This window comes from Scomber japonicus, chromosome 18, assembly GCF_027409825.1.
Source record: "Scomber japonicus isolate fScoJap1 chromosome 18, fScoJap1.pri, whole genome shotgun sequence".
Classification (NCBI taxonomy): Eukaryota; Metazoa; Chordata; class Actinopteri; order Scombriformes; family Scombridae; genus Scomber; species Scomber japonicus.
Window position 1 is genome coordinate 15504999 of NC_070595.1, and position 25647 is coordinate 15530645.

The window sequence follows — 25647 nt, forward strand, 5'->3', positions numbered from 1 at the left end:
TGATCATCGCTCAGCCATAGGGCTTGGACTGAGGCTGAGGCTGGATCGCCTCACCCAGGATGGAGAGCCTGACTTGCATACGCTCTCCCCTCTATTTTGGCCTGCTTCTCCTCAGCTGCAGTCCGCTGGTTCTCTGATTGAGAACAGCTGGAGGCACTGGCCTACATAACCTACCGATGTGACCTTTTAGGCGCAATTGATTTGCCTAGCTGGGTAGAGCCTTGGGAGGCAGTGAGCTCAGGTGAGGAGCAGCACAAGGGTGTCCGTGGACACTCTTTGGCTGCATCAACCCCCCGGCCGGGGGTGAAGGGAGGCTGGCTGGAACGTGCCCTGCTGCAAGCCGGGCAAGGATGAGGCGTTTCCTGAGCAGGAAGGGCCGCTTCTCCCTGCGCCAGAGCAAGTCCGGGACCCGGAGTGCCTCCAAAGATTTCTGTAAGTCTCATTCTCCGAGTCATACTTTTTACATAATAAACTGTCCTATCTGCTGGAGGTAAGAGGAGCTCAAAGGAACTAAAGCTTAGATTTTATATCAGGGCTGGAGGGAATAGGACAAAAAGAAGTGACAATTATCTGAGCGCTGCGTGTGTTCTGGTGGAGAGAAAAGATCCACAGCTCTATGTCAGTGATTTCTCAATCTATTTAAGATCAATAATCAGCTACAGATTGATGTTTCCTTGCAGCAGACTCACACCAGGTACTGTGCCTCTTTGAGTTTTTGGATATATTTTATTCACTCAGCCACACCTCACCCTGAATATTTAGCCGTGCGCTCCCTTAAGATCTCCCGCATGTTTGTCTGTCTTTGCATTAAAGCAGATCTGACATTTCTTTGCAAAGTCTTGTACTGACTTTTATTTTCTCACTTTTCATGCACTTTTTAAAAAAACTTTTCTTACCTTCTAATTTAGTCTGTCCTCTTCTGTCTTGCTTTGCCCTCTTTTTCCATCTTTCTATGCCTCTGATCAATTACAAAAAGTAAAACAGTGGTTTGTTTGGTGCTGGTGGTTTGATGGATGAAGGTGAATTTGTTCCTTGTACCTGCAGTTGTATAATTTTTCTTACACCGTTGTGTTCTGTTATATTTTCCAAAGTCAAGTTTTACCTTCTATTTTTATACCTCTGGGTTAAGCTGTCAAATGATAAGACTTGATTAAGATTGTTGTTGATGAGAGAGGCAGTGCTGCTTCAACTTGTGGCAAATATGTTAGAAATCTGACCTAAATACAAACTAGATTCAGTGTAGTATTTAATACTGCTGTATATATACAAATATCCTTATAATAATAATGTGAAAGGTACAAAGGACAAGAGGGCGTAGAGATTGCATAATACAACTTAAATATAAAATGCAGAGGAAAGTACAAGTGCTGAATGACGTTTATGTTCAGTTCATGATCCAGAATATGAAGCGAGTTTGGGATAAGAACATCACAGAGTAGACTTACCAAATCCTATAATGTCCTACATATATTGGACATATGCAATCGACTGTATATGAGAGGAGATGAACTCAAATGAGCCTGCTGGGAGACTTTGTGCAGCAGTAGAATGAGGCCAGTGACCAGGGGAAGGCCAGCAGTTTAACATGTGGGCTAGATACCAGCAGTCAGAAATAACCTCCTTCACTCTGTTTCCTCATACTGTCAGTCAGCTTACAGAAAAAAATCCCCATCTGTTAATATAAAAATGTAATTTGACATGAGTTCTGTCTATTTATATTTATGGCTTCATTAAATGGACCAGTGTCCCTGCCGCGACAGCAATGCAGTTCCATCACTAAGGTGCCCTATTTAAACCAACGGCCAATTTGACCTCCATTTCACAGCTCACAACCTGCTCGTCTGTATGAGCAGCTTGCACCACATTAGAAATGTTCCTACACGCTGACATGACATACATATCCTACAAGCTGTAAAAGATGAACAGTGTGTGTAAACTGATAGACCAAACTTGTGTCTTCCTGAAATCATGCAGATTATCTGTTTGAACCTCTCTACTACTTGTAGTTTCACCTTCTGTCCATCCTCCAGACCTTGGCCTGCCTGCCACCAATCAGAACTGGCCTGAGGCGTTTGGCTTCCGATTGGGTGGCACTGGGCCCAGCTACATCCTGTCTGTAGTGGAGGGCAGTAGCGCCTTCCTGGCAGGCCTGCAGCCTGGTGACCAGGTAGTTGACATTGAGGGCCAGGACGTGACCAACCTCAGCACACCGGCACTCATCGCTCTGGCTCAGACGCTCAAGACGGTGCCACCCAGCATTGGGGTGGTGTCTCGGATCGAACAGGTTAGCTGACACCCAATGAACCTACAGTGGATGTGTAACATTAACAGCACTGAGGTGGCAAAAAATATACTTTTTCCCCTTCTTCAGCTTGACATCACTCCTGGCCCAGATGGCCGTTTTGGCTTCACTATAGTGGGAGACAGCCCTCTCATGGTGGAAGACTGCATGCCTAATGGTCCGGCTGGTCGTACTGGTCTCAAGGCGGGAGACTATGTCATGGAGGTCAACGGCATCCCGGTGAAGCATCATGAAACAGCAGCGGCCATGATCAAAGCAGCCCAGGGTCGGCCTCTACGTCTGGGCGTGCTCAGTATGGCCCGGCGGCCCAAGCGGCTGAGCAGCAGCATGAGAGTGCTGTCACAGAGCGGGGATAGTGTGAGGGAGAGTCGTGCCCACAAGGCTATGGAGTTCAATAAGAAGGTGGGTGTATGCGTCAAATAGATGGGGATGTTTGTTTATAAAATGTTTCATGTTTAGTGTACTTACAATCTCTCAATTAATTAGGGTATAATAAGCCATGTCTGTGCATATATTTATCCATCAGGTGGAGGAAGTGCTTGGAGAGGAGCTGGATGTGAAGGAACAGCTGTTTGAGGTGCTGAAGCAGTATGCTGCAGAGAGAGATGTGGAAAGTCTGGCTGAGGCCCTGCCTGACATCTTGATCACAGAAGATCATCAACAGCTAATTGATAGTGTCAGGTACCCAATTAGTTGCTAAGATACATATTTAGAGACAGATTGATAAGTTAAACACTCATGTGTGAATGTTGATTATGTGTTTTTGAGTCTTTTTTCCACTTCTCAAATGCTCATGAAAGAAGCCTTGGCAGATACAAAGGGAACTTCTTAAAATGATCTCTCTGCATTGACACAAAGTCTTGTCATGCTCACATAAAAATAAATGAGCTCTGCTCCAGTGGTGGCTTTACACCTGGTTGTAATATCTGTCAGTGCCAGTGATGAAATCAGGACAGCACATTAATATTTTAGCCAGCAGTGGGTATAGGGTATATATGCTTGTGAATTTAGAGTTGCATTAAAGTCCCCTCAGGCATTATAGTGTAGTAACTGAGATGTTTATTTGTGAGGCAAGTTGCTGTTGAATACTAAATAACTGAAATTGCACTAATTATGTCTGCAGATTCGTTTTGGTTGTTGGTTGTTATGTAAGTGGTGGAATCCTTCTGTAAATGATTAGAGTTGACTAGCATATAATGGCAAAACATTAACAGAACAGCTCAGCTACACATTACAGCAAATATAAACAAATAAGAAGAAAAACGTGTCCATCTCAGTGTCAATGGCATATGATCTCCCATCTATGATTTCTATGCTAGTCAATTAAAATTAAGCTGATTGGAGAAATTAACATTTAACTCAGTAAAACTTACCAAAATCCTTGCACTACTTGGTTTTGTTGTGAATTTCTAAATCTTTTCTCATAATTTGTGCCTTATTGAACACTTAGAAAACTGCACCAGGGAGTGTTATTGTTTTTTATTGTCAGCTGTACACAAGAATAGGAGCACAGTGAGGGGAGCACAAACCCCTTAATTGCCCTATGAAAACAATATTTTAGAAAATCTCCTTATCTTCATTTTACTGTCACATGTCACTTTGTTCTGTTCCTCCCCACAGAGGTACAGTATACAAGGGTAAAGTTAGACATTTACTGCTGAATATTGCATTTATTCCTCCTCAGCATTGATCAGAAAATCAAAACCACAAACACAATACCTCTGCACACGCTTGCATTTTTTCTCCCGTCACTTATCCCATCCGTCTTTTCCTCGCAGTCTGACTTTCTCTCCGTTGGTCTCTTTATTTCCCATTTCTCTCTGGCAGCTGTGATGCGAACCCTTTGATACATGCACCAATTTTTTTCTTCTTCTGGTGGATCACATCAGTGGATGCTCTTTATTCCCTCCTCTTCATACAGCTCATAGCGACTGCAGCCAGTTTGCTGCTGGTGGTTGAGATATGCACACATGCAAAAACAGAGAAACATGCACACAGCACTTTCTCTCACACACATGCTCAGGGTCCTCGTGTTGAAGCTTTATGCTGGGAGAAATTATGAACTGCTGCCTCAGGTGAGTACTAAAAAACAATTTGTTATTACACATTTCCAGACTGCTGTAGTGAGAGTGGTCATCAAGTTTCGTGTTTAAGTGTTCTCTGGTGTCTGTCTTATATAGATGAAGTAAGATACAGTACAGCTGAATCTTCTTATAGTAACAGTCTTGTTATAATCAATTACTGTTTCTCCAGTGGCTCATTTTTGGTGAGTAATACATTCCCTCTCCAGCTAAAAGACAAAGCTGTTGTCCAGCCATCTCAGTTTACTCTGACACAGCTGTCTGTAACACAGCTTTCATCGCACATTTCCTTTCTTAGAAAGCTGCCTTTAAAAGGCTTTGTTATATTTGTTTAGCACAGGGGTACCTTTAATTATGCATTAGCCGTATCCACAGAGGACTGAGAACTGTTTTCTTCACCTTTAGGCAATGAAAAAGTACAGTGGCTCCCCCAATTAGAGTCTGAATCTATCTAAAATCTAACTTCAGTTAGCTGCCGTTACCCATAATTCCATCCTGGTTTGTGGTGTTCACGTGCACTGTGACCTCGAGAGACTATGATATGATATGCAAAGTTATCCCTCTTCTTTATGTCTACTTGCTGTGTCATTGTGTTATTGTTATTAACAGTGCTGTTATGTGTAACATGTTCCTTCATGCCAATTAGGCTGTGCAAATCTTACAATATATTGTTGGGTTTTTATTCTCAAGAAAGCTCATTATACTATTACTATTCATCTTATTTACATTGCACATTTGGGATCGTTTTGGATGTTTTCAGCAGAATCTGGTAATCATGTTTTTGTAGAAGGAGCCTTAGGATGTATTGCTTCCAGATTGTCCATAAGCCATGCCTCAGGGTAGTGTTGGTGAAAATGGCTGCCGGTGAAATGATGTGATGTGGAAGTAGTCTCTTAGGAAAATTTGTTGTTGATGATATTTTGTGACAAAGTTGTGGGTGGCTTTTGAGGTTTTTGGCCATACTCTACTAGGGATGGTAATATTGGTCTGTTATTTGGTTGATTAGTCCACCACTATGGTCCCCACTAAAAGATCTTGACAATTATTGGATGAATTGCCATACATTCACAGACATGCAGGTTTCCCAGATGATGAATCTTTGCAACTTTGGTGATCCAATGACTTTTCCTCTCCCGTTAGTGTTAACAGTGACTAAGTTCAGTCTTACAGAGCTGCTAGCAAGGCTGTAGACTATTTTGTCGAATTTTGTGTTATCTAGCTGAATGGACTTGGCAGAAATGGAATTGTTGTGTTTTCGTTACCTTACAGAGGGAGCTGGGCCTTTTCCACAGAGCCTGTCGTGTTTCTAAAGTAGCACAGAATGGACAAACCAAACACTGGTTCTAGAGAGTTTTTTGAGTTTCATACCCACTGTAGATTCTCCTACATGCTTGGAGGAGGAGGAGGATATCCAGTTGGTTGCAATCTGCAGCTTCACCACTAGATGCCACTAAATCGCATACACTGGTACTTTAAGATGTAGTGAGATCTAGTCTGAATATGTCAGTATTTATTGTCTATTTTTCTCTGTTTAGTTTGATTGCTCTAAAGGTTCTAATCACAGTGATTTGAACAGTTGTGCATCCAACCACACAACAGGAATACCAGCTATTGATTAAGATGAACAAATTAATTAGCTTGTTCACTCTCATTGTTTGTTGTTTGGAGAATTAATGTCTCTGCAATCGACACTGGATCTCCCTCTTTTATTTACTTGCTGCCTCCTCCCACAATTTCTGCCTCCCAGTATGTAAGTCTCTCCCTCCACCTCAACCACTGTCACTTCCTTTGCCAGTCACTCATACACACACTAACACATGCACTACTACTCATCATTAGCCCTTACCTCAGTGTGATAATTAGAGGTTGTGTGTCAAAGGATGTGAGGTGTGCTTAACAGCTTGTGAAGTTATTTCTTCTGCAGGCTGTGTAAAACTTGACCAGCTGGGCCATGCTCGGCTCAGTCTGCCTCTGTCCCCTCGCCGATTTGCCTTGCCTTCCCACAGGATGTGTTCTATTTTTAAGCAGCCTACTTCTTTTAATAAATTCTCTCTTAGGTTTCTGGCGCACTTGCCTGTGTCGATTCTTAAACGACTCTAAAACCCAGGGGTTAGGGAGTGCTTGAAACACTTGAAAGTTATGCAAAAGATTGTATATCTGTGTGTATCTCAGAGAAAACCTATTATCTCTTTTGTTCATGTAGTTTTGCAGAGTTTTGGTAATTGAATGTAATTATTGTAAGCTGTCATCCTTTGTCTGATACTATATCTGTATATAGACTTCAAAGCTGTGAATTAATTACACTGATGTATTCTCAACCCTGTATAGAGGATACAATGCAGTTTATTTAACATTTTCTTTTGTGTGTGAGTACCAGTGTGCTTCTATCTTTGAGAAATTGGTAGTTGATTATCAAGCTATTAAAACAAGAGCACACATCACACAGATATGACTGTCAAAGTGTCTGTATTTTCACTTATGCACATTATTGCACATTCATTGTCCCAGTCATTGTGCTGACCTGCCTAGTAAATTCCATCGGGACTCTCCTCTCTTCTCCACTTCTCTCCTCTCTCCCTCCTCACTTACTCCTCTGTTCATCTCATTCTATCCTTCCTCCTCCACTGAGGAAAGATAAGATTTGTCACTCACTACATCTTACTGCCGAATGATGGACAACTCAGTGATAAGGATTATCCTTTAACCATGACCGAGAAGACTACCCTGTGGTGACCTTGACCCGGACTTCTCTTGCAAACTGAGGAAGACAGGGATACGAGATGGGGACAAGGGAAGACCACGGCCCGAAAGATGAAGTTGGAGAACAGCTGATGATGCTGCCTGAGGATGTTTTGGAGGTGTGGAGGGATGTAAACCACAGCAACTCTAGTTTGCTCCCTCCCTTTCTTTCATTCTCCCTCTTTCTTCATCTGGCTGCTTTCCGACCCTGCAGCAAGCGCTTTTGAAATCCAGGACACCTTCCTATTTCTCCTCTTTTTCTTCTTTCCCCTTTGTCCGGGAGAGTTGTTTGTTCTAAGTAGATGGAGACTCACCGAGATAGAGGGGAGGTATTTGAGTTACTTAACTGAGCTCAGGCACTTCCTCAAAGCCCCGAAGAGCCATGGGAAGGGATAGGAGCCTTTCCAGACATTTTCGGTATGGCACTTTTTCTTTGATCTCCGCGGTGTTCACTTTAATTTGTGTTGTTTGTGCTGACTTGAGTGTAAAGTTGCTCAAGTATTGTTCTGCAACTTCTTTTGGTGTTAGTTATTGAGGCGTATATTGGTGATTGTTTTACACTTTCTGTCAGCACACTGTATAATAATATGAAAATGTGTGCTGTCTCTAAATCTGACTCTGTTATCTGAAACATGATGAGCAAATTGTTTAATTTAAGCAAAATCCAGAGTTTGACATCTACGAATAACTACTGTTAAGTTATTCTTCATTTTGTTTTCTCTTCTCTCTTTGACTGATGTATCTCAAGTTATTTTTTTGTGCTTGCAAATTCATCCTTGGCCCAGCTGTCAAATTGGCCGATCAGAAGTGGGTCTGATGATAATGGTTCTTGCAATGAGTTTCCCAGCTGATTGCAGTTGTCATTCATTCCTCTTTGTGCTGTGTCCTTGATCCACCCCTCCTTCAGACCTAATTATAGGTTTCTCTCGCCCTCTTTCTAATTGAGGGCATCCCAAGGCCTACATCTAACTTCAATGGAGGGAACTGTGAAGTTTCGAGTCACTTGTTTTGGCCGGGTTACAAAATGAGAAAAGTGAAATGTTCTTTGACTGAAATCAGAATAGAGCAGTGGTGTGAGGATGGTAGAGAGCAGTGGAGAAGGTGGAAAATCAATAGTTGGCTGAGAGAAATAGAGCTAGAGAGTCATAAAAACATAATAAATTGCCTTGTTCTGTTTAGTTTTCCCTATCTGCCGTTTGTCTGAGTGACCACGGTGATGTATGAGTGTTGTTTGGGAAAGTTCTGTGGCCTACATAGCCTGTAAGCACTACCTAACTACATGCCCAATAGTTACATGACCCTGGCCTAGAAAGAGCTCTAGTTCTCCACTTTCTTGTTTCTGGTTCTGAGATCTTTCAATGCTTATGTCTTTGTATCTACTGTATGTCTGACAATTTTCATATTATTTAATCACTTTCAACTGTTTGTCTTCCTGTCAATCTGTCTTTTATCAACTTATGTCCCTTTATTTCTCTGTTGCTTACTCTGGTTTCTGTGGTGTACGTTTAACTAACTTTATATCTTTTTCTTTCTATTTTAAGTTGTCATAATATTTCTCTTACTAGAATAACTTTAGTTATCTCTTGCTATACTTAACTGAACCTCGATCTAGCAGTATAGAGAAGCCTGTTGTCGCACACAAGCACAGCAGAGCCCTCGAGGGAAGGGTTGACTTTTTGCTGCATTAAGGTACCATGCACTTAATCACTGTCATCTACTTGCACTACTTCCCTTGGTTTTAAAGGTTTTAAAGTAAATATGGCACATGTGTTTGTGGTTGTCCACTAAGAGAGAGAGAGAGAGAGATGTGTTTCTGTTTGATGGATCTGAGTTTAACAAGGATGTGAAATAAAAGAGGATCTACATTCGATCCCTGTGGAACACCATAGGATAAGTTAACTGTTTTTGACACCAACTGTAGACAATTCCTGAAACAATGCAACATATTACAAGAAAGTTCATGTCTGAATCAGTAAGATGATTACAGAGTTGACCATAAAGAACATATTCTATTATCTTTCTAGGGAAGCAGAGATCAGGAAAAGGTCTATAATTAGGTTTACAGCAATTCATTCTCTATGCGCTCAAATTGTGCTTCATTAAATTTGGCCTTATTACAACCTTTTTAATGCTGAAATTGATTGCACGATCAACTATGATTTATGGCATGTCGTTCTTGGCTTATGACACAGGCAATGCTTCCACAGATGGGTTAGAACGCACTCATATGAGTGAGTTGTACGATTCCACAAGGTAGCCGACTAGGAAATGTTGCAATGTTGCAATGTAATACTCTTTGGAATAATTACACTTGCAATACACTAACATTGTGTTGTACCATACTTAAAGATGAGACTCTGATGCATAGATTTCAGAGCGGAAAATCAAAGTTGCGATTATAAATGACGTGGGTTTTTTGGGGGGTTCTTTTTCCATTAAAGCCTGATTTGTTTTGAATGACATGGTAACTTTTGAATTCATTATATTTATATATGGTGAGCATACAGTGCACACTAGGTGTGTGTTAGTCTACGACTTAATTTATATATATATAAAAAGAGCTACAGATTAGGTTTACATTTCTTCATTATGTTTTTTGTGTGTGTGTCTGTTCAAATGTCTTTGAAGTTTAGTGAGTCATAATCTTGTCATGGAAAGAAATATCCAATGGGGATAAATCTCTTAATATTCACTCAACTTTAGATTTTCAAAATATGGTGTGGAGACAGCTCAACTAATGCGTCACTCATAATTCAAATCCAAAACATGGTGTACATTTTTACGCAACTATCAAATAGGGAGCAAGGATTAGATGATTCTCTAACAGTGCTCTCAAATGTTCCTGCAAAGGCACTGGGACAACTTTAAAAACAATACTGTACCACTGAGCCTTATTCTCAACAGTGGCATTTGATTGAGGAGTTGTGCTGTATCTGGTTGCTTATTGGAACTGGTGCACTCCAAAAAACCCAAGCACTCATTTCTCCTCTGCAAAGTGAAACCACCCAGGAGACCCGTAATGAAGACAGGATTCAGAGAGAGAGAGGGAGGTTTGTGTTGAGCATTGAAGTGGAATCATTTTGTAGGAGGGATGTGGTGGAAGATATGCAAAAGAGAAAAGGGACAAATTAGGTGTGTGAGATGGAGATTTGCTTCTGTAACTCTGTGCCTGTCTGTAAAGAACCACAGATAAAAGAAAAAAAATAGGAAGAAAGCGCCCTAGATTTAAAGGAAAAACACTTTATTGGCCGTGTTTCTTGTATTTCTGGGTCATTTATGTTGTTTTCTTGCCTGTATTTCGTCTTCTTGCAGATAATTGGGAAAATATAAAGCATATGCAGCAGACAGCACAGCTACAAGGGAGAAGACATTCAGTCTAAAACAGCAGTTATATTTGTCAGGTTTCAGTGTTCGTCCTGGGAAACAAAGAAAAAGGCTTGTTTCTAAACTACTGGGTGCTGATTGTGAAAAATCTTAAAAGGGAGAAGTCTGTTATTTATATCAACAAACATTAATAGCCAACACTACTTATTCCAACCTTCATTTTATTGACTACATTTTCATCCAGATGTACAGCATTCCAGCACCACTGGAATGCCACAATCTGATATTTAAGAGTGTCTAAGGGTGTGTTCTTTCCTTTAAGAAGAAAAAAGCAACAGAATTTGTTTGTGGGGGTGGGAAATAACACTAGTGGGGGGAGTGGAGTCCTTTTTCCCAGGGGTGGCCCTGGCACTGTACTTCTTCCTTTTCGCTTATTAGCTGTGAGCTGTCACTGATGCTGAACACTCGTAACTGCAGCTGTTAATGTGACAGGACCACACAAAAAAGACAAAAGCTTTCCTCGTCTACTTATCTCTTGCTCACACACATACATACACTCTCAAAAACACACAACGCACGTACTAACGCTGGACCAATCACTTCTACCTGCCTCGATCCTCCCATGAGATAATATGGACTGAACTATTTTTGAACCAATTAAGTGGATCCTGCTGCTGGAACAATACGTATTCAGAAGAATAATCCCTCTAGTGTTTTGTTTTGTATACTCTGGACAATGGATGCTTTGAGAGAACAGGATATAACATTTTGGATTTTTGAGGGATTTTGGCTGAGATGCTTCACATCTTGTTCTGATTGAAGACTCTGTATTTAGCTTTAGAACATTTACAGCAAAGCATATCTGTATTTGTGATGTAGAAATCATCTTTCCATTGACAGCACAGAAGAGAAGCTGAACTGGACTAATTTGCTTCTCAACCTTTGCTTTCCTCCAGAGTTTTTTTTTAGCTAAAGCTGAGTTTGTCTCCAATTCCACAATGTTTTCCAGGATCTTCATTCCCAAGAAGCATCGGGAGCGTTTTGATGAAGTGGTTTCCCAGAGCCTGATGAGTCGTATCAAGGGGCGGAGCTTTAGTGACCCTAGCCGCAACCGCCTTCGCCGCAGCCGGAGTGAGGATCACCCAGAACGGCTTCTGGTGTCCACCCGCGCCAGCTCAGTGCCACGCACCCACGCAGAAGAAGGCGTGGCTCCCCCCACCCGTGGCATGCGCAAGACCACCTCACTGATAGCCGGCCACTCTAGTGGTTCCACAACCAACTGCAGGTCTGTATGAAGTGTCAATGATCCAGCCTTATTCACTGATAAATGGCATCACAGATTTTGATTGGACAGTATTTTCATTGCACATCCTTTCTTCTTGTTTCCTGTGTAATTTTGCCTTTCATCAGCAGTAGTGACACATTTTCTTGTCTCATGTTTCATTTTTAGCTTGAAAAGAAAACCATTTTTCTCTCCACCCCATGTCTGATCACATATAAAAACATTCCAGCAGAAACATGATAACTGCTGTGACAGTTCTTCCTGTGTATGCATGGAATTTAGGTGAATTAAGATGTGTAGGAGTCTTAGTGGAAAATAGACCTGTCAGTGGTGAAACCAATGGGAACAAAAACCTGTTTAGACTGTCATGCCTGATCTCCTGCTGTTCTCATCTCTGTGTTGTTTCCTGTCATGTCTTTATGAACTGATGGCAGTTTGTTATGTGCTTAGATGGTTTTAAAAATTTAAAACAAATAAAGAACGTGATTGCAAAACATCATATGACAGCTTCATGAAATTTTAGGGGAAGAAGTGCCCCAAGAAACTGCTAATGTTCTCTATGGCTGTTTTATGAGGATGTTATGCAGCTCCCTGGGGATATACTGTCCATATTTAAGTGGCGATGTTCAAGCAGGATATGAATTCAAAGTAGTATGCTGAATATGGAAATCTGTAGGAGGACCAAAGTTGGGCTTCAGAAGCTTCTGGATGGGCAGAAGGGCTTATCAATTAAATTGCAGCGGACTTTTTGAAGACATTGTAGCCACAACACTGTGCAATGAACTATACAAAATACACTCTGTGTGAACCGTGACCTTTAACCAAATGGATCAAATTCTGATAATGAAAATAGTCATTTTGCAGGGGTTGTGTGAGTAGCCATAGAGTAGTAGAGCCAATGATGTAAGAACATATTGACATTGTTTTTGTAATTACTTTCACTGCCAGAAGACAGAAGTCCCACACTCCAGCTTTAAACATGTAAATTAAGCAATCCATTATACAGTATATTTTGAACACTTGCTTTGATGGAACCACTTTTACTTTAGAGAGCCTTAAACCAGCCATTAACCAATGTTCAATCCCTCTATTTAGGACAGTGAGAGTGTGCAAGGGCAACATGAGCTTTGGCTTCACTCTTAGAGGTCATGCTCCAGTGTGGATTGACTCCGTTGTCCCAGGTGAGTTTAAAATATGTGTAAAAAATGTGCATTGAGCACTTCCAAACTCCACTGCTATGCTAGTCCTTTAAGACGTAAATGGTCAAATCAGACATCTTTTTTGCCTCTTCATTCACATGACAAGAAAAAATACATTAAAAAAATAAAGGGAGAGGAAGATAGGGGGCCAACATGCAACAAAGAGTCGAACTGCATTTCATAGTGCACTGTATTTCATATTTTAGTATTTACACCACTAAATTATGTCAGATTCAGTTGTCACTCTGTTGCTGCGTATATGTCACAAAAATGTTACAAACAAACATGAAAAAGTGAAAAACAAATAACCGTATATAAAAATGTATAAGGTTGACACTGAGGTACCACTACAAGTCAGTGCTACTAAAAAGGACACTGGACTCATGGCAATATGGAATGCTATTGACTAAGCTTTCATTTTAAATAATTCAGTGCAAAATAATTCAATTCATGCATAATGAATTTCATGAATTTTAGAAATGCTTTAGCAAATTACACACTAAATTGCCAACTGCAAAATACATTCCTATTTGAATATAGATGCTAAAAAACGGCCACATTTTCCTCTTTTTCTCTGTTCTACAGGAAGCCCAGCAGACAAGGCCGGTCTAAAACCAGGAGACCGCATCCTGTTTCTCAATGGACTGGACATGAGGTTGAATTAACTTTACAGACTTTCAAGTCTGTGTATATTTGTGCTTAAGCTTTGCCATGTAGTTTAATAACAAATCAAATTCATTATAAATGGTTCAAATTGCAAGTAAATATAGATGTGGGAATATGGTTCCCCTGCCCTGCTGATGTTTCATTTTTTGAGTTCACACAGCTGGTTGGGAGAAATCTTATTTCAGATTGATTTGGTAGAAATTTTTTTTAATGCAGTACAGTAAAATGACTAATCATCTGAATAAGAATCATCTTTATTGACCAAGGTTGTTTACACATACAAGGAATTTAACTCCATTAGTGGCTTTCAATGTACTTAAACAGACAACAATCTTCAGAAATATACACAACAAAAGAATATTTACAGGTGAAACAGTGTCTGTGAGCTATAACCAGAGTACAAATAGTGAAAAGAAGTATAAAGTGCCTTTCACACAGTGTGTTGGCATATGTCTTCATGCATACCATGTGTCTGCCTGTAGGACCTCTTCCCATGAGAAGGTGGTGTCCATGCTCCAAGGCAGTGGTGCAATGCCCACCCTAGTAGTGGAGGATGGCCCGCCTACTTTCAGCCTATCAGAGCAGGACCTTACAGGGGGTGGAGTTCCTACAGAACGTGCCCGCTCTCCCATGCTCAGCTCCCTGCAGTGGGTGGCAGAGATTCTGCCTCCCAGTATCAGGGTGCAGGGGCGTACCTTTGGACAACAGCTGGAGCACCTGCTGACTATTCAAGAGAGGTACACCATCTGCAAGGCTCTGGAGAACTTCTTCCAGCACAGGTGAGCAGGAGAAACAGAATAAGAGATGGAGGGGCAAAATCTATTGAAAAAAATGCATGAACATATGGTGTTATATGATAACTCATTAAATTTGACTCTTTCTGCAGATAATTCATTTAAGTGTCACAAATAAGCACATGGATCAGTTGAACATTGGGGTAACTAAATTGTGTCCTATGGTGTGTGTGTATAATATATATATACAAATGTGTATACTCTTCAGTCACTTATATGTGTATAATTCTTAGTCACTTACATGGTTGGCCATACCCCAGAGCTCAACTTTCCCTGTTAGCCACTAGTTCCTGTGACTTCTGACAGCCAGGCAATCTCTGTCACCTTGCCTGTGTTTCCATGGCAACAGGAATGTTGACACTCTGATCGTGGATGTGTTCCCGGTGCTGGATACCCCAGCCAAACAGGTGATCTGGCAATTTGTTTACCAGCTGCTGACGTATGAAGAGCAAGAGCACTGCCAGAGCAAGATCTCGCGCTTTCTTGGATACAAAGCACCAGGTGGGTGCACACATTTGTCACATTCTTTGGGTATGTATGGCTTTTGGGATCTGTACGGGAATCAGTGAAAAGGAGTTTGTGTGTGAGTTTGGGAAAAGTATCACTTGAATGAAATAAACTGTCATGAAAATGTGTCATCATGGGGATCTTGACTAAACTCCCCAATCCAGTAAAGTGCAATCGACTTCAGTGCTGCAGCCCCTCATACACCTCTGCCTCTTCCTGTGCGTTGCCAATATGTGTGTGTTCCAGTTCCACCACCACCACCACCTCCTCCCCCTCCTCCAGAGCCCGAAGCTGCCCCTGAGCCCCATCGCCGTAGCAGCTCCATGAGGGTGACAGGGACCACGTACAGGAGCAGTGTGAGGGGACGTAGCTCTGATGACCTGGTCATCGGCACACACTTGGGCATGGGTACAGAACCTGACTTCATTCTTTTTTTTAATCATCGTTTCTGTTTTTATCCGTAGCAGCCGTGCCACTAATATTCTCATCACCGTCATCACTATCGTTATCTTCAGCATTCACATAATCCTCATTGTGATCATAAACACAATTATATTATTTCTGTTTTCTCTTTTGTTTCCAGCTTTCGACTCCTTTTTACATGACAAGTGCAGCTGGCATAAATTCACACTGTACATGTCCTACGGTATTTTATGTCCATAAAATTTTATTTTTTATTATTTAGTTTATCATAATCCAATTCAATCAAAATGGCTTGGCACCACCCAGGACTAAATCCGGAAGTGGGTTTCAAACTAATACCATATTCTGACGTCACTGGTTCAAAGATAACTTCCCTTAACCATCGTAGGATCAGAACAAATCATCCCACACCCTTAAACCAAACTGACAACCATAATAGGCTAGAGCTGGCTCACATTTAGTCCTCTGGAGTACAATTGTGTTGTATTTAAATTAATGTAATGCATGGATTATCATAGGCATCCGCGCAGAGCCAGTACTGGAGACAGGGATGAGGTTGGCTCCAGGTGAAAGACAGTCAGGAGATGGTACCTCGCTTCCTGAGACTCCCAACAACCTCACTAATGTATGTACCGGGCCATCTTCATGAGAAAAAAACCTGTATCACGGTAGAATTCACCAATATTTGCAGCAGTTAATTTGAAACTAGGGCAAGAAATCTTATTCTTGTCTCTTTGTACATTTCCACCATACAAGCTGTCAGCAGTGTATGCTGAACTGGAGAACATGTACTCAGCCAAGAGGTCCAAGTCCCTGAAGAGTCGCCCTCCTCCTGCCCCTGAGAGTTTGCTGGATTTGGACCCTCCCTCCCGCACAGCTTCCCCTACAATACATGCTAACACAGGTAGCCAAACTAAATCAACAGCAGCTGGAATTAACTAATGTACAACATAAAATGACAACCTTTCTTATTTATGGTCTGTTTGAGTGAGTGAGTGTGTGTGTGTGTCTGTTTCTAGTGGAATGATGAGAGAGAAGGAGGATAACAAAATATTTTTAGTACTGCAGTGCAACAATGATAAATCCCAAGATAGCCAACCCATTTCTGACTCTGCTGAATATCCTTGAATTTTACATTGGCAGAGGTTTTTGTGATTTCATTCTGTATATAAATATATAGCACAGAAACAATCCTCTGTTTTCAGTGTTTTTTCATTCAGGCTGTAGCCTAATAATTAGTCTTTTAATAGTCAGTTACATTTTGTGTGCAGGAAGGCACCAGTTCAGACCTAGCACTACATATGAGGAGTAAGTTGACCTGATTCACCCATGACTTTTCTTCCACACCCAGATGAGGGATAGGGTGAATCTGTATCACACAGGGCCAGACTCTCAGGTTATGGGCACATTAGATGCAAAATGTTGTTTTTTGCTTTTTCTGGAACTCTCACTCTCATAAAGAGGCTATGGTGATGGTGGAAGTGGAACTAGAAAACACACTGTAAAAGACCCCTCTCAGTCAAAAATGTGTTTTCTGACTTGATTAATTCCTCTGGGTGACATGTTCAGGTTGTTTTTTGTTCAGAGCCCTTTCTCGAAAAACTGTCTTATCAGATTTTTCCATCATAGAGGGAAAATGTCACCTGAATTGCCCACAACTGCTATTTAAAGCATCTTTATTTCCTTTGAGAAATATAGTACAATATTGGTATTGTTTGATGGAGATTGGATGAGGTTGGTGATGGATTTGGGACATTTCCTACAGATTCTCAAGAAGAGAACTTGGGTCAATGTTTAGAGTGGGTTATTGAAGATTTTGTTAAAAAAAGGACTGAATGATTTATAAACGATAAACTAAACTGTATAGGATTTATATGCTGTGTGAGAGGAACTGACCACACTGTCAGTGATAGGACTTTTCATTTATTTCTTTTATTTGTTCATAGACCTCCAAAAGTCAGTCACAATGCTTTAGAGATTTGGTCTTCATTATATAATTTTGTGTGTATGTTCTTAATCTTAGGTAGCCGTAAAGCCCTCCCTCCTGCTACATCTTGGCCAGAACCTCTGCCCAGCCCTCCTCAATCCCAGTTCTACCCATCAGGGCTGACAAGTCAGACAAGTGCAGAGTCCAACCCCTACATCAGCCTGGACAGCCCTCCACCTTCACCACCAGAGCCCCCTGACTACCCATCGAGTCCCCCGGCCCACCGCAGCAGCAAGCGCCGGTACACCTTCTCCAAACCGCCTCGGTCTGAAGACACAGATCGCTTTCTGGATGCGCTGAGTGAACAGCTGGGACAGAGGGTGGCCATCGTTGATGATTTCCTGACACCTGAAAATGACTACGAGGAGGTACAGTCACTTTCCTGGTCAAAAACCCAGGTCTTCAATATCAAATAGAAACCTGTAGCAGTGGAAAAATTAAGTTTCACACAGTCTGTTAACTCATTTGTGACCATAAAGCATAAAAATAGGACTTTAAGGTAATTCTGTTTGGTGATAAATATTGTATTTTGTACAAATATGCTAAAGGTTTATGAATTGATTTATCCACTGTAGTTTTTGGAAAATGTTCCTTTGTTGTGCTTTCAGTTGTAGGTTTAAATTGTAGCAAGTAATATTTATCTACTAGAAGCATTTAAATTTAAATCCAACATTACAAAGCAAGTGTCTGTTAACCTTAAATATCTGGTATGGTTTAGTATTACAGTAAACAAAGTAAATGAAAAGCATGTACACAAATGTTTGATCAATCTGTCCAGCTTGACAACCAATGTTCCAATAGAATTTCAAAGGTTTTTTTGGCGTTGATGAGCTAATGAAGTGTAATTGGTGTTAATGCCAGGATGTTGTGCAGATGGGCTTCCCAGATGAGGAGGATGAGGACATTGAAGAAGATTTAGGGGTGGACGAAGAAGAAAATGGAGGATTTGTGGCCCCAGAACTCAGCAGCCCAAGTGATGTTCAGAGCAGCAGTGGAGAGGATAATGCCTCCTCCCTCACCTACTCCTCCTCATCTGACCACATTCCTCCGCCTCCCATGACCCCTCCTCCACCACCACCTGTTCAGTTCAATGATCCGCCCCCTCCATCTCCTGTACCTGCTCAGACTCAGCCTCAACAACAGCAACAACAGGTTAGCTACACCCCTGAACACTCCCCGAGAGCATATGTGCCCATTCGCCGGAAATCTGGCCCACCTCCCCCACCTCCACCTCGCAGTAACCTCCCACCTAAACGCCACTCCCTACATAAAATGCTGCCCACAAGAGAGGACCTACAGGTTCATGCTACCATACAAGAGCTAAAGGCCTACCAAGAACAACAAGTCTACCAGGACAGACAAGCTTATGAGGAACAACAAGCTTATAAAGAGAGGCAAGCATATGAAGAACAGAAAGCTTTTGAAGAACAACAACTGTTCCAAGAGCAGCAGGCCCTGCAGGAAAAGATCTTCAAAGAGAGACAAGCCTTTGAAGAGCAGAAGGCGTATGAGGAGCAAAAAACTTTTGAGGAGCAACAAATGTACCAAGAGCAACAAGCCTACCAAGAAAGACAGGCATATGAACAGCGTCAAGCCTACCAGGAACAAAAAGTGTATGAACAGCGTCAAGCTTACAAGGAGCAAAAAGCATTTGAGGAGCTTCAAGCCTACAAGGAGCAAAAGGCATTTGAGGAGCTTCAAGCCTACCAGGAGCAAAAAGCATATGAGGAACGTAAAGCTTATGAAGAGCAAAAAGCATACGAGGAACGCCAAGCCTTTGAGGAGCAACAGATGCAACAGATTTACCAGAGCCACCACTCGATGCCTGCCCAGCCCACACAACAGAAATCCCACTCCCCACTGCCTTCCCAACAACTGCACCAGTCCTTACCCCCACTCCCCTCTCCAGACTCCACCCATCACCACGCTAACCATTCTCTCTACATAATGCGCCAAGCACAACAGCAACAGGCCCATCACACTCATTACCACCGACGTCTGTCTCGCTCAGCACCACCCCCACACCAGCCGTCACCCCAACCGACAGCCCACCCCAACCAGCAGGGTCACTATGCTGAGGGTATCTACCAAAGCCATCAGGGCCTAAGAGCCCAGCCTCATCATTCTTCAGCAGAAATGCTCAACCAGATGCACCAAGCCCCAGCTCACCATTCCTCTGCTGAGGTGCTCCACCAGTTGCAACAATCGCAAGCCCACCACTCATCTGCTGAGATGTTGCAGCAGATTCAACAAGCCCACTACTCGTCATCAGAAATGCTCCATCAAATTCACAAATCCAAGGCCCACCATTCTTCATCTGAACTCCTGCACCAAGCACACCAGATGCAGCAAATGCAGCCTCATCACTCCTCAACCGAACTCCTCCATCACGCTCACCAGGTGCATCGGGGACAAGCCCACCATTCATCCACTGAGCTGCTACATCAAATACACAAACCCCAGGCCCACCACTCTTCAACAGAGCTGCTTCATCAAGCCCATCAGATACACCAACCGAAGCCCCATCACTCCTCCACAGAGCTTCTGCATCAAGCCCAGCAAGAGCCTGCCCCCCTCCCAAGTCAGCATTCACACCAGAGCCGGAGAAGTCTGAAAGGTCATCATCAAACCCAAGCTTCACCGCAGGGGAGACACCAAGAGCAGCAGATCCACCAAACCCATCACCCCCAGCCCACCAAACCTTCTCCCCAGAGACCCCACTCAATCCAGCAGACCCACCACCACTCCAGCACACCTCAGATCCACCATATCCACCACATGACCCCACAGCCACCTCCACAGGACTTCCAACACCAGATTCAAGTCATCCACCCTCCCCAGCAGCCCCACAGACCTCAGCCCCTTCTTTCTACCTTTCAGCCCCTCCAGCCACACCAGCCCACCCTCTCCACGTTCCAGCCCCTGCCCCAACACCACCAATCGCAGCACCAAGTCCAGGCCTCCACCCAAGCCACCCGTCCACAATCCCAACCCTCGCACCACTTGCTGCAGTCCCAACACCAGCCTCAAACCCAGTCCCACCACAAACAGGGTCAGCCCCAGTCCCTCCCCCATTCTCTATCTGACCCCTCAGAGCACCTGGAGCCCCCTCCGCCTCCACCCCTGCCCCCACCTTGCTCCCCTCCACCCCTGCCCAGGCCAAATCTCTCTAGGATGGACTCAAACCACATGAGTGTGAAGAGGTTGCGCTGGGAGCAGGTGGAAAACTCAGAGGGCACTATCTGGGGACAGGTGAGTTTAGATGTTTGAGACTGAACTAATTGTAATTAAATTTAGATTTACTTGGAAATTACCTATAAAAACTACATATTTTAATGCTGACGTTGTTATTGAGTATATTTTTTGCATGTCTTTGGTAGCTGGGAGCAAATTCAGACTATGAAAAACTGCATGACATGGTGAAGTATCTGGATCTGGAGCTGCACTTTGGGACTCAGAAGGGCTCTCGTGAGTACAAGTGGCTGAGTACAAGATTTATGTATATCTGCACTACATTAAATTTAAGGACAGCTAAAGATCATAAGCCAGTGTGTAAAGAATTCTGGATTCATCAACTCCATTTACATATAAATAGAAACATGGAGAAATCATTTTAGTGCTTTAATCGGTGGTCAATTTGACTTTTGATTATGCATCATTATTTCTTAGCACATCATCATCATCATCCTGGGTCTTTGATCTCTGTACCCACGGACTGCGATGGTTAGTCATTAGATCTATTTAAACCCTCAATCATATTCCCTATTCTATGTGCAACAAAAAAAAATCATCTATTTTATTGTTTTCCCCCATATTTCTCTAATTTTTCCCCTTACGTTTGTGGACTGTAACTGTGTGATCTAAACCTATTCTGTTGTTGTAGTCCTTGTAGTTTGCCCGTTACAAACCATTGCCAAAAATGTCATGTGATATGTGCATGTTCAATTTATGTAATCTCTCTCTCCCTGTGTCGACCTACTACCATCTGTTTCCTTAACATTTGAGTTTTTATTAACAATGATCCCGTTTTTAGTGCCTGTTCCAGAGCCATCTCCACAGCCAGACACTTTCAAGAAGAAGGATGTGATTGAAATTCTGTCCCATAAGAAGGCCTACAATGCCTGTGAGTATAGTGCAAGTGCTTAAAATTCTATTATGTTTTGTCATATGCAGTGCCAGTCAAAGGTTTGGACACGCGTTCAAAGGAATGGAAAGGCGTGTCCAAACTTTTGACTGGTACTTTATGTTCTTTTTTTATTTCTGCTGTTTTGAAAACTTCAGTTGTTATTCAAAAGACAAGATGAAAGTGAGGATGATATTTGTGATGAGGATGATTATGCTTTCTTCTTAATAGCCTGGATTTTTGGGCTCTTTCATGGTTCAAAATTTAGCATTTCAATCTTATTGGCTTTTGTGCTTTGTTTTTTTTTTTTACCTGTAGCCATCCTGATTGCCCATCTGAAGTTGTCTCCAGGGGAGCTGCGTCAGGTGCTGATGAACATGGCCACCGATAGACTGGAGCCATCTCACATTAAACAGCTGCTGCTGTATGCCCCTGATGCAGAGGAGGTGAAAAAGTATGAAGAGTACAGAGAGAACCCGAGCAAACTTAGTGAGCCAGACCAGTTTGTATTGCAGGTACAGTTCTAGCAAAGTGTAGAATAGAGGATTGGTTACCTCAGGTTGTGTCATTGTCGATTTGCTGCATGTCCCTTTATCACTGCTCATTTCTTTTTGTGTTGTGTGATTTGTGTCTGTTTTCCACCAGATGTTATCTGTACCGGAGTACAAGGTTCGTCTGCAGAGCCTCCTCTTCAAGTGTTCTCTACAGGAGAAGACAGAGGAGCTGAGGGGAGCATACGACTGTATTTACAAGGCCTCCTTGGAGCTGAAGACCAGCAAGAAGCTGGCTAAGATACTAGAGGTAGAATACAGTTTGGCAAAATACATTAAAATGAAAATATAATCTTTATAGTATAAAGACACTCCTGCTGTTATGATAATGACGGCATAATAAAAATGTTGTTTTCAAAACTCTGTGAGATTCTGATAAGACACATAGCAACACACCACCTTCCAATTGCACTGTGGCACAGTGTTTGTTATCTGATAGGAAGAGCAGTATTTAGTAGGTATGTTCACTTTTTCAAAGAACTGGTTTTCTGATTTTGTATGTAAACAGGACTTTAATTTTAGGGAAAGAAATGTTGTAATTGTATTAAGATAAATTAAGCTTGCTGAATTGTCTTTCTTTAGTTTGTGTTGGCAATGGGGAACTACTTGAATAACAGCCAGCCTAAAACCAATAAGACAACAGGATTCAAGATCAACTTCCTCACAGAGGTACATCTCACTAAAATTGTTATTGTTTTGTTTTGTTTTTTTTGCTTGTTTTTTTACCAACCTGTGTTATTGCTCATCATGCCCCCTGTTATGTCCTCTGCAGTTAAGCACAACTAAAACAGTGGATGGGAAGTCAACATTTCTGCATATTCTGGTCAAGTCATTATGCCATCACTTTCCTGATGTGTTGGATTTTTCCAAAGATCTAACCATGGTTCCTCTTGCATCCAAAGGTAAATTAACAAGGTTGAGAGGGCTACATTCATAACGTTTTCTAATGTAATTATTGATTACCTTTTAATAATGTCATCAGTAACCTAATCCAAGTATCACAATATTAAAGTAAGCTAACTTGATTAGTTTCCATTACTTTTGGATTATCTTCATACCAAATAAAGATAAGAGAAAAGAGATATCAGTAAGATGACTTTTACTTAAGTGTATTCTGTAAGACAACAGAACAATGTAACCTTAAAAAAGAAAATGTGAACAAGACTTTGAGTTTCAGTGTAATTTTAAATAAAAGCTTGTTTTTTATTAAGCAGATTCAGGCAATAGTCTATAGACCTACAATGAAAGTGCAACACATGATGTGCATTACAGAGATTATTCTCAGGGAAAGCCCCCGCTGGGTATTCCAGCCCACACTACGAGAGCCTTGTCCTCCTCCACAGCTCTCCACAGCTCTCTCTCAGAGGAATGACATATTTGAAGCACCATCAAGGGCTTCCCTATGTCCTTTTATTCAGTTCAATCTGCTTGATACGTCTGAGTTTCGTCTGACTCATTCAGTATTGAACATGCTTATCGACCAGTGACACAGCCGTTATGTGCCCTACAAGCCGTCATATACTCAAGCTCTCTTTTATCTGACTCATACACGTTTTTGGGGCTGCCACAGTGCGTAACAACTGTCCCTGCCTAATTTTTATCCTAATACAGTTCCAATTTTAGCATCCTGTACACTATTCCCTGTTCCCTGTCCATTACTCTCTTAGTCTGTAAATTGATCCATTTATCCTTTGATCTCTGCTTCATATCTTAAGAACATTTTAAAATATATAGCACTTATTAAGATGTATGCATTAATGTCATTATTCATTTTCGTTACTGCACTGTCTTCAGTTAACCAGAGGACTATCACATCAGATATGAATGACCTCCATACAACCATCCAGGAGATTCGCTCAGCCTGTCAGAAGATGCCTGTAACTGCTGAGGATCGTTTTGCTGTCGTCATGAGTGTATCCTTCACAAGTTTACCAGAGAAAGAGACCAGTCAGAAATAAATACAAAAACCCAATGTAGTAGATGAGAAGTACTACATGAAATGTTTGTCTCGCTTGACTTCAGCTTGTGTAGAACTACCTGGAGAACAGCCATCCAGCAGTCCAGTCTCTGGAGTCCCTCCAGCAGAGAGCAATGGAGGAATTTTCCAAAACTGCTTCCTACTTTGGAGAGGATGGCAAAACTGCTAACACCGAGGCCTTCTTTGGTATCTTTTCTGAATTCATCAACAAGTTTGAGGTGAGGAAGAAAGAATTATCTCTGGTGTCAAAACCTTTGTGCATATTATGCTCAGTTGTTTCTTCTCAGCCTTTCCCCAAACTATTAAATATTATGGTCTGAGAGAACCTTCATTTTTCTTCATACAGCTCGGGATGCATTACTTAAATGGTTGTAGATAAACAATTTCACTGAGAATGTTAATGTCTAATAATGACCTCATTGAGATTTTCCTCTATGCCAGTGTTTTGTGCTCAGAGAGGCCAATGCAGTGTGTTTAGTAATGAGCACAGCCAGAAAGTGAAAGTCTGCTAGACTATAGTGCTAATAATGAGCTGCTGCACATAAGGCAGCAGGATCAATATGATGAAACTCTTCTGCTCTTGTTTTAGCCTTTGTTTCTGTGGGAGCTTGACCCATATAAAGAATTTCCACTGTTCATAAATGCAGTTCACATTCAGTTTTATGTGCACAATAGTTTTTGATGCAAATGTAGATGTGATGAAATTTGAAGAGCACCAGTTTGAGAGCAGTTGTAGCAATAAGGAATTTTAATCTCACTGTCATACTCTAAGTTTTTAACTGTATGTTTTCAAGGTTCCATTCATTCATTAATAAAATTATGAAAATGTCTTGCCCCCCTTATCACCCATCAATGATGTGACATGAAACATACTACAAATATCAAAAAGATTAAAAAAAAAAAAAAGCTATAATGAAAAGATAATGCAACATTCCACAAACTATAAAATAACCACAGTAATGAGAAAATCATGTTTTCTTTACCACAGAGAGCTCTCAGTGATCAGCAAGTAGCAGAAACCCAGAAGAGCCCCAGAAGTCCACGAATGGCCTCCCCACTGGCCTGGTAACACACACACACACACACACACACACACACACACACACACATGAGGAGATGACCACATTGTTAATACAGCATATACACATGTACACAGATACATCTACAGACATGCTACACACATATTCTGTGCACGCATGTGCTTACACACACAAATACATACTTTTGAGCAAAAAAACATGTTTTTATCTACAGTATTTATGTGTTTTTTGAAATGGAGTAGCTTTGGAAAGAGGTAAAATAAAAAGTCTTTTGCATCAAAGATGGATAATTTAGCTTATACCAGTGGTGAACTATATGTATCCTCCTATTTTGAAAACTTTAATGACTAAGAAGACCAGTGAATAGAGCAAAACCTTGTTTGGCCATCAAGGTATCTCACTGTTTGAAAGATAGTTTCTCAGCAGCCTCCTATAGTTTTAAGTTTTCTTTCTCTAAGACTGAGTTTAGGTCATTAAATGCCACTGTAAGGGTGGTATATAACTCTACAATAAAATCTTTGTAATATATCCTTGAATAAGAAGTAGATTTACAAATTGAAATTCATCCTGAGATAGATGGTTAATTAAAATACCCTCACATACAGTACAGTTGGTGGTTTGAAAGAAAACCACAAAAGCAGTTTTCCTGTT

At 41.6% G+C, this 25647-nt stretch overlaps 1 protein-coding gene across 1 annotated transcript; it reads left to right on the forward strand.

Annotated features, from left to right (window-relative positions):
- Positions 1–350: 350 nt before the first annotated feature.
- On the forward strand, positions 351–25025 carry grid2ipa (glutamate receptor, ionotropic, delta 2 (Grid2) interacting protein, a). The gene is made up of 25 exons (XM_053338879.1): positions 351–432; positions 2031–2284; positions 2372–2704; positions 2829–2983; positions 11456–11712; positions 12793–12909; positions 13513–13582; positions 14076–14372; positions 14737–14888; positions 15159–15302; positions 15836–15942; positions 16074–16224; positions 17341–17672; positions 18166–18417; positions 18457–19434; positions 19663–20556; positions 20685–20772; positions 21338–21427; positions 21746–21942; positions 22073–22228; positions 22561–22647; positions 22751–22880; positions 23773–23891; positions 24010–24174; positions 24945–25025. Exons 1-25 carry the CDS (start codon positions 351–353, stop codon positions 25023–25025), a joined length of 5688 nt encoding a protein of 1895 aa, XP_053194854.1.
- Positions 25026–25647: the final 622 nt, after the last annotated feature.